Source organism: Arabidopsis lyrata, assembly GCF_000004255.2.
Source record: "Arabidopsis lyrata subsp. lyrata unplaced genomic scaffold ARALYscaffold_14, whole genome shotgun sequence".
Classification (NCBI taxonomy): Eukaryota; Viridiplantae; Streptophyta; class Magnoliopsida; order Brassicales; family Brassicaceae; genus Arabidopsis; species Arabidopsis lyrata.
In genome coordinates, this window is record NW_003302543.1 from 298,946 (window position 1) to 308,542 (window position 9,597).

General features: G+C 40.6%; 1 protein-coding gene across 1 annotated transcript; it reads right to left on the bottom strand.

The window, feature by feature from the left end:
* Positions 1-1,317: 1,317 nt before the first annotated feature.
* On the bottom strand, positions 1,318-2,183 carry LOC110226876. Its single transcript, XM_021019731.1, has 2 exons — positions 1,652-2,183; positions 1,318-1,356 (listed from the first exon to the last, which is right to left on the bottom strand). The coding sequence occupies exons 1-2, from the start codon at positions 2,181-2,183 to the stop codon at positions 1,349-1,351; spliced, it is 540 nt and encodes a 179-aa protein (XP_020875390.1). The 3' UTR covers positions 1,318-1,348.
* Positions 2,184-9,597: the final 7,414 nt, after the last annotated feature.

Genomic DNA, 9,597 nt, shown 5'->3' on the forward strand with positions numbered 1-9,597 from the left:
CCGAGTGTTCTTCCAATTTGATGGAGGGAACTTCTGTCTTTGACTTCTTCTTAGGGCTATAGGAGCTTTTTGGGATGTAGAGCCTTCATTATGATCCGATGTAGACAAATTCTCCTCTTCGGATAAAGTAGTCTCTTCCTCATGATCACTTGGAATCTCTTCCTCTTCAAGATTGTCTTCTTGAATATTTTCTTCTTCTTGTAAATGTTCTTCTTCCTCATGTTGTGATGTTTCTTGTTGTTGAGTGGGCTCCGGATTAGGATTTGATGAGTTGGTGTGACTTTGAGAGTTGCTTACACCAAGTCTTTCCAAGATAATTCGGAGGTTGCTAGCTCTATCCGAAGGTGAATGGGTGAGATCTTGAATGTCTTCCCAATTCTTTTCTTCATAGTAGCCTTTACCCTCAACAAACTTCACATCTCTTGAGACAAGAACTTTCCTTGTTTCCGGTATATAGCACTTGTATCCTTTTTGTGTGATTGAGTACCCGATAAACATGCCCTTGACACTCTTAGGTTCGAGTTTGTTTCTTTGTTCACCTATAAGGACAAAGCAAACACAACCAAACACACGTAAGTGATTGATAGACGGTTTATTCTTGTTAAGTACCTCAAAGGGAGAGGAATCTTGTAGGATCTTGGTTGGTGTCCGGTTGATCAAGTAGCAAGCTAGGACCACCGCATCACTCCAAAAACGTTTAGGAACATTGGTGTGGAACATCATCGATCTTGCCACTTCCATGAGATGCCTATTCTTCCTCTCCGCTACTCCGTTTTGTTGTGGTGTATAAGGGCAGCTTGTTTGATGGATTATCCCGTGCTTGGCCAAATGTTGCTTGAAGGCATGACTTGTATATTCACCACCATTATCGGACCTAAAGATTTTGATCTTGGCATTGTAATGGTTAGTGACATAGTTTTGAAAGTTGATAAAAGCCTCAAGAACTCTATCTTTAGAAGGTAACAAAGTTAACCAAGTATATTTAGACTTCTCATCAATGAATGTGACAAAGTATTTCTGATTTTCTCTAGATAAACAAGGTGAAGTCCAAACATCCGAATGAACCAAATCAAAACAATTCTCATAAATAGTATTAGACTTGGGAAATACGGATTTGCAATGTTTACCAAGGATACAAGCCTCACATTCATTATTCTTAAAGGAAATACTTGGTAACAAAAGACCTAAAGCACGAGAATGAGGATGTCCTAATCTAGCATGCCAAATAGCATTATTCGCATTAACAAGAATTGAGCTAAAGTGAGAAGATAGAGGAGTAGAAAGCTTTGTATCTTCAAGAACATAAAGACCATCCTTTGTACCTCCATGACCAAGCACTCTACTAGTCTCAATATCCTGAAAATGAACATCATTAGGACCAAAGATAGCATAGCAATTAAGATCGGTAGTAGCTTTCTTAACGGATAACAAGTTAGAAGTGAAGGTAGGCATATAGAAAGCTTTAGACTTTTTGCTAAACAATTCTAAATCTCCTACTCCTTTAACCGGAATCTTATCACCATTAGCAATTATGACATTTTGATAGTAAGGTTTTGCTTATCTAACATGTATCAATCCCTAATACACATGCCAGAGGCTCCCGAATCAACAATAAGAGGTTTTAAAGCACTAAGAGCATGATAAGCGTTACCGGAAGACTCTTTGAGAGCCTTGATGAGTGCGTCGAGGTCAGAACGTCTCACAAGGTCGGAAGAGGCCATCATTGCGGCTCCATTTCCTCCCAAGGCTTGACTTGATGTTCCGGCTTGCTCTTGGCCTCCAAGGTTCCCTCCGGTAGCTTGGTTTGCTCTTGGCTCTCTTCGTGCTGGCTTTAGGTGAGGGTGAAGAATCCAGCACTTCTCTTTGGCATGTCCACTCCGTTTGCAATGATCACACCATGGAGCTTTCCCACGGTTGGCATTGAAGTTCCCACGGTTGGCGGATGCAAGCTCACTTGAGTTGCCCGAGACAAGCTCTCCTTTGCTACCAAACAACCCGAGAGATCCTTGCTCCTTTTGGATTTGAGAACACACTTCTTCAAGGTTTTGGAGCTTGTCAGCACGGAGAAGATGCTTGATGAGGTCGTTGTACGCCGGACTCAAGGTGAAGAGTAGACCAAAGACCTTGTCTTGCTCACGCCTCTCGTTGATGACCGCCGGATCAAGAGTGTTGGGTCTCAACATCTCAAGTTCGGCCCAAAGAGACCGAAACTTCCCAAAGTGTTGGGTGAACTCCATGTCTCCTTGGGTCAGCTCGTTGATGGCTTTCTTGATCTCAAAAACACGGCTTAGGTTGGATTGGTTTCCAAAGACATTTTGCAAAGTTTCCCAAAGATCCTTGGGAGTCTCACAATAGGAGTATCCTTCAAGGATTGATGCTTCAAGGGAGTTTTGGAAAACGGATAAGACCATTTGGTCTTCTTGGAACCACTTGTCTTCATCAACAAGGGCGATCTCCAAGCCATCTTCGTTCGTGGTTGTCTCTCTTGGCGCTTCACTCTTGATGATGTGAGGCCAGAATCCACGACCGCACAAGATGGTCTTCATGGTTCTTGCCCAAAGCAAGTAGTTTCCTCCTTTGAGGGTGACTGGAGCACGAATCTTGGTGTTCTCCATGGTGAGAAGAATCGAAAAGAGAATGAAGATTGGAAAAGAGAATTTGCAAGAAGAATTGAGTATGTGGAGCTTTATGGCTCTGATACCATGTAAGAATGTGGAGATTAGGTTGCGAGAATGGGACTGAGAATAAGCGGAAATGGAGATTAGAGAGATTAGAGAGAAAGAGATTTGAAGATGAGAAAGAGAGAGATTATCTCTTCTTACTTGATTTGGTAATTACATAGGTTCCCTTTTAAAGGGGATACAAAAGGAATATCCAAGAAGGATATCCTATTTACAACGGTCATGAAGACCTAAAAGGAGAAAGAAAACGCGTCTAAGGATAAGGCAACACGTCATAGAGTAAAGCATAAAGCAACTCTTGTCTTCTTCCTCTTTTGAACTTGCAACGGCTACAAGGAAGACTCGGGAAGGGTCTGGAGGCTTCTAGAAGGGCCTTGGAGAGGATCCAAGGCTAAATGACCGAGAGAAAACATCACAGGCCGAGACAAAACTCCAAACGTACGGACGGACTTAAAAGCTGGCCGTACGGGCGAGATCTTAAATCGGTTGTGCAACCGATCGTCATAACCGATCGATAGTTATATGATGCGTCGATCGTTTGTGCAACCGATTTACACAACCAAGCGGCAAAACCTTTTCTTACCTGATCGGTTGTGCAACCGATCAGCAAGACCGATTGGAAGACAAGTTTCCCGTTTCTTCACTTCATTCAATATTAAGAAGCTTTGACTCCAAAAACACTAACAAAGCTTCTTATTGCCTCTTAACGCTTTTTGGGTGTGGCATGTGTATGATTGGGTATAAGAACTAGAACCGCAACCGGATCCCAAAAGCTAAAGAAGTGTCACTCCGTTTAGAAGCTCCAAAACCAAAAACTCATAGGACTTCGGCCACACCCAAAAAGCTTTGAGAGGCATTAAGAATCTTTGTTAGTGTTTTTGGAGTCAAATATGACTAGATCTTGTGTGTATGATTAGATATAAGAACTAGAACCGCAACCGGATCCCAAAAGCTAAACTAGTGTTTCTCCGTTTAGAAGCTCCAAAACCAAAAAGTCATAGGACTTCGGCCACACCCAAAAAGCTTTGAGAGGAAATAAGAATCTTGGTTAGTGTTTTTAGAGTCAAATATGACTAGATCTCGTGTGTATGATTGAATATAAGAACTAGAACAGCAACCGGATCCCAAAAGCTAAACTAGTGTTTTTCCGCTTAGAAGCTCCAAAACCAAAATCTCATAGGACTTCGGCCACACCCAAAAAGCGTTGAGAGGCAATAAGAAGCTTTGTTAGTGTTTTTGGAGTCAAATATGACTAGATCTCATGTGTATGATTGGGTATAAGAACTAGAACCGCAACCGGATCCCAAAAGCTAAAGAAGTGTCACTCCGTTTAGAAGCTCCAAAACCAAAAACTCATAGGACTTCGGCCACACCCAAAAAGCTTTGAGAGGCATTAAGAATCTTTGTTAGTGTTTTTGGAGTCAAATATGACTAGATCTCGTGTGTATGATTGAATATAAGAACTAGAACCGCAACTAGATCCCAAAAGCTAAACTAGTGTTTCTCCGTTTAGAAGCTCCAAAACCAAAATCTCATTGGACTTCGGCCACACCCAAAAAGCTTTGAGAGGCATTAAGAAGCTTTGTTTGTGTTTTTGGAGTCAAATATGACTTGATCTCTTGTGTATGATTGAATATAAGAACTAGAACCGCAACCAGATCCCAAAAGCTAAACTAGTGTTTCTCCGTTTAGAAGCTCCTAAACCAAAATCTCATAGGACTTCGGCCACACCCAAAAAGTTTTGAGAGGCATTAAGAAGCTTTGTTAGTGTTTTTAGAGTCAAATATGACAAGATCTCGTGTGTATGATTGGATATAAGAACTAGAACCGCAACAGGATCCCTAAAGCTAAACTAGTGTTTCTCCGTTTAGAAGCTCCAAAACAGACAACTCATAGGACTTCGGCCACACCCAAAAAACTTTGAGAGGCATTAAGAAGCTTTGCTAGTGTTTTTGGTGTCAAATATGACTAGATCTCATGTGTATGATTGGGTATAAGAACTAGAACCGCAACCGGATCCCAAAAGCTAAAGAAGTGTCACTCCGTTTAGAAGCTCCAAAACCAAAAACTCATAGGACTTCGGCCACACCCAAAAAGCTTTGAGAGGCAATAAGAAGCTTTGTTAGTGTTTTTGGAGTCAAATATGACTAGATCTCATGTGTATGATTGGGTATAAGAACTAGAACCGCAACCGGATCCCAAAAGCTAAAGAAGTGTCACTCCGTTTAGAAGCTCCAAAACTAAAAACTCATAGGAGTTCGGCCACACCCAAAAAGCTTTGAGAGGCATTAAGAATCTTTGTTAGTGTTTTTGGAGTCAAATATGACTAGATCTCGTGTGTATGATTGAATATAAGAACTAGAACCGCAACTAGATCCCAAAAGCTAAACTAGTGTTTCTCCGTTTAGAAGCTCCAAAACAGACAACTTATAGGACTTCGGCCACACCCAAAAAGCTTTTAGAGGCATTAAGAAGCTTTGTTAGTGTTTTTAGAGTCAAATATGACAAGATCTCGTGTGTATGATTGGATATAAGAACTAGAACCGCAACAGGATCCCTAAAGCTAAACTAGTGTTTCTCCGTTTAGAAGCTCCAAAACAGACAACTCATAGGACTTCAACCACACCCAAAAAACTTTGAGAGGCATTAAGAAGCTTTGCTAGTGTTTTTGGAGTCAAATATGACTAGATCTCATGTAATACGATCCCGGGGGGAGATCAATCCCAATTTCGGCACTTGGAAGATCTGGAGTGGATATTCTCGAATTAGAGACAACACATGACTCAAAGACGAGGTGATGGATTGAAAGACGCCACAAAAGGATGCGAAAAGCCTTTTGATAAGTCGTAAGAGATCAAAATTCGACAAACGAAAATGGATCAATGATCTATGCTTAAAAGAGTTTGAGAATAAAAAGATAGATAGGTTCTCATAAGAGATTACAAGGGATTATATAGAAGAGAACAAGCCTTGGAACATGCTCACAAGGATGTCTCGAAAATGAAAAAGAAATAAAGACTAGATTGAAAGTTTGAAAATAACTCTTCCTCTTCTTGGCTCCAAAATGACTCTTGATCTCCTATTTTCGTCATCCTTCTGGACCATCAATTAAACCACTTGGTTTGCGCTCTCCTTGGGCTTATAATAAGCATAAAATAGGCTGGACTTGATATGTATTCCCTTGAGCCAATTTCTAGATGTTATGCCATGGTTTTGATCACCAAATGGGTGATTTGAATGTGAATCATTTGCCTCATTAAAAACCTTGTCAAGAAAACCCATTGGGACAAAACTTGACAAGGGAAAAAGAGTACAAATGAGACACATGCCCATTTGATGATCATGTATCAAAACCAGTGAGGTTAAGATAGCATCTTTTCCATACTCTTTCTCCTCTAAAAGCTCATTCTCTGATTCAAAATGCTCCTCAGGTTCAAGCTGCTTCTCTGCTTCAAGCTTTTCCTCGGCTACAAGCTCTTTATCAAGTTCCAATTCCTTTGTGCTTTCCATGATCACATCATCCTCTCCCACTTGAAAAGGATTTGACCTCAAATCCAATTCACTTTTTCTTCTTGTTCGGTTGAATGGATAAACGATGTTTGGCATCAAAACAACTCCAATTCCAGTCCTCTCAAAGAGATTAAACGAGAGAGCATCTAAGTCTGGTGGCTCTTCCTTTATTCCTGCAATATTGTCAACAGCTTTGGCAAATAGCAAGTGCGTTATCACAGTCATGGAATCACTATAAACAAGTAAACATGGCTCAGTTTTGATCAATGCATTATGTATGGGTGGTAGTCCTATAGGTTTATCCTCCGAGAAAATGTCCTCATATTCCTGCAAAATAGACATCATCTCACTCGGCAGCACCGGTGCAGGGTTGATGTGATCCTGGAAAGCACCAAGGACATGGAATGTAGAAATGAGCTTGAACCCGTAGAGCAGCACGAAGCAAGGAATCAGCTTGAACCAGAGGAGCAGCATGAACCCGAGGATGAGCTTGTAGCTGCGGATGTTCTCTTGAAGAAGCTTATCAAACCACCTTGGATTGGAGAAAGAGCTATGTCAATTGAGTTCAACAATGGGAGAGTGACTCAATTGTACTCTTTTTCCCTTGTTGAGTTTTGTCCCAATGGGTTTTCTCAACAAGGTTTTTAATGAGGCAATTGTGTCACTCCATCATGGCCCATCTGTTGAATTCGAGGCCCAACTCCTCTTATGTCTCAAGCCCACGTCCAAACCAAGAGGAGGAGCCTCATTTTCGAATTCAAACCTTCACTTATTCTCTTTTCATTTTCGAGATTGCATTGTAACTTGTGTTTCTCTTCTGATCTTTTCCCCTTCTTTCTCTACTTAAACTCTCTGTATCTCTCTGAGACATTTTATCTATCTTTTCAACCAAAAACCTTTTAAGTTAGATCATCTCTCTTAGGTGTGTAATATCCTGGAGAAATCCTGTTCTTTCTTTGGTGTGTCATATCCAGAGAAGGTTCAGACGGTATATCAGAGGCTTTCCGCATCCTCTGTGCGACCAATCGATCCACCACTTCACTACTCGAACAGACCACTCGAGTTCACTCCATACCACTCGACCAGCTCGGATTCATCACTCGACCAACGCCCGAGCACCATCCGTTTCACCGATTCACTTCACTCGACTGTCTCAGATCCCTACTCGAGTAGGTCACTCGAACAGAACCCAATACGACCATCTGAGATCACTACTCGAGCATCATTCATATCACCTATCACAATCCATACAAAGAGACTTCAAGGGACATAGATCTTCTCAACCAAGATCGTATCACGTGGTATCAGAGCAACTTTGTATCAGGTTGTGTTATTCTAAACTCTTGGTATTCTCTGTTCGTCAAAATTCGTTCGTCGTTTCACGCTTGAATACTTATCGGATCGTAATGAAACTTGTTAAATCGTTTTATTCACGTTCTGAACTATAGGATTCTGTACTTAATCGTGCGATTTGGAAAACGTGAATATTTTCATCTTCTTAGACCTGTTTGAACTTTTCAGATTCTAGGGTTCATGTTTTCTGTGTTTTAGGGTCTGTTTTGATCTGTTTAAAAGGAATTTGATACTGTTGTGTTTTTAAATTGCAGGAACATGTCGAATCAACAAAACAACAAGATTTTGATGGAAGCTGTGACAGAGCTGATGGACACCAAACTGAATGCTTTCTTCAATGATCTTCATCAGGTGTCAAGATCTCCAAGGAGAAACAAAAAGCAACAGCAGCAGATCCCACAACCAAGGAGACCCCAGGAGAAACCAAATTGGAGAAGCGGGTCAACCAGAGACGAATCAAAGTATGACTATCATGGTCGCAGTGAACAGAAACGTTTTGAGCAACCTAGACAACAACGTCATGACCTGAAAGAAGAAAAAGCTGTGAAGCCAAGGCAAAAGAAAGCTCTCAAGGATCAGAAGGACACTGTTAAAAGCAACCTCATAGTTGAAGAAACTTTTAAGGAAGAACTCTTGGAGATTCTCAATGCTTACAACAAGCCCAAGCAAACTAAGCATCTTCAGGACAAGTTACAAAGACAACGGCGTATTGAGGAGTTGGAAGAGGAGATGCTCGAAACACTTAATGCCTTTACGAATAGCCAAAAGAAGAGTCCAGCCAATTGCCAACCTATTGGTACTGAAGAAATGAAGAAGAGATCAAGTTGTCCTGAGGAGAAGCTAGCTGTTCAGGAGCCAGAATCAAATCAATCCTTACCAATCTGCAAAGAACCTGAAGTACTGCAAGAAAAAGCTGAGAGCAATATCAATCAGAATGTGGAAACTCAACCAGACACATTAGTTCAAGAGCAATCTAAGAACGAAACTGTGAAACATCCTACCTTTCCCAGGGAGTCATTGGAAGCTAACTTTGCTTTTTCTATTATTAAATCTTCTCTTATGTCTGAAAATAAACAGGCTTGTGAAAAACTAACCCAATTAGAACCGGTGCAGCCGAGTAGTATTGTTTCTTTTTCACAGATCCTAGAAGAAAATTCAACAAGAGAAGAACAATGGAGTTTACCATTGGCTAACGATATGGAGCAGCTGCCTGACTTTGTACCAGAACCAGTCCTTATGCCTATTCCTTCTTACTACTCAAGAAAGCACTGTAAGGAAATTGGTTTAGTGAGAAAAGAACCTAATTTATTTGTGTTGGTTTCTGCTGAAGAAGAAAAACGTTTTAGTTTAGAAAAAGTAAAAGAATTCAGAGTTTCAGATTCTGTTCTTAGCAGCATGCTCACTAGCTTTGAAAGATTCACACCTGAAACGTTTTTAAATTCAAAACATCTTGTAACTAGTGAACTGCATGAAATTCTTTCTTCTCTGAAGGTTTCTAAGTTTAGTGACATAACTGAGCTGATTAGAGCTAGAACTGAACCTATGTTGCATAAGTCGTTTACTAAGAGTAGAAATTATTTGGAATCTGAATTAAACGTTTTAGGCTGCAAAAATGTGTTTAAGCATCATCATAAAGAGCTATTTGATTCTTCACGCACATTTGATGTGTTTTCTTTAGTGTTTGTGAAAGCTCATGAAAAACAGGTTAAGGATGCCCCTTCAAACACTAGGAAGATTTATGCTTTTGCTAATCCATTTGGTTATGGATCAAAGGAGTACTTGGATCCACCTTGGTCAAAAATGAAAGCAGGCAAAGAGAGTAAAGCAAGGACTGATCTCTTTGGAGTTTGGAACTGGAAGTACCTAAGGAAAACAATTGCCATTGCAAAAGGATGCTCTACTCTAAAATATTACTTTGCTAATGCTTACTTTTGTTCTACCCTGTTCTTTGTGTCTACACAATTTCCTTTTGATGTAGGAGACTTGGATTTGAGGTCAAATCCCTTTCAGGTGGAGGGGGATGATATGATCAAGCACGAGCAAAGAGCAAAAG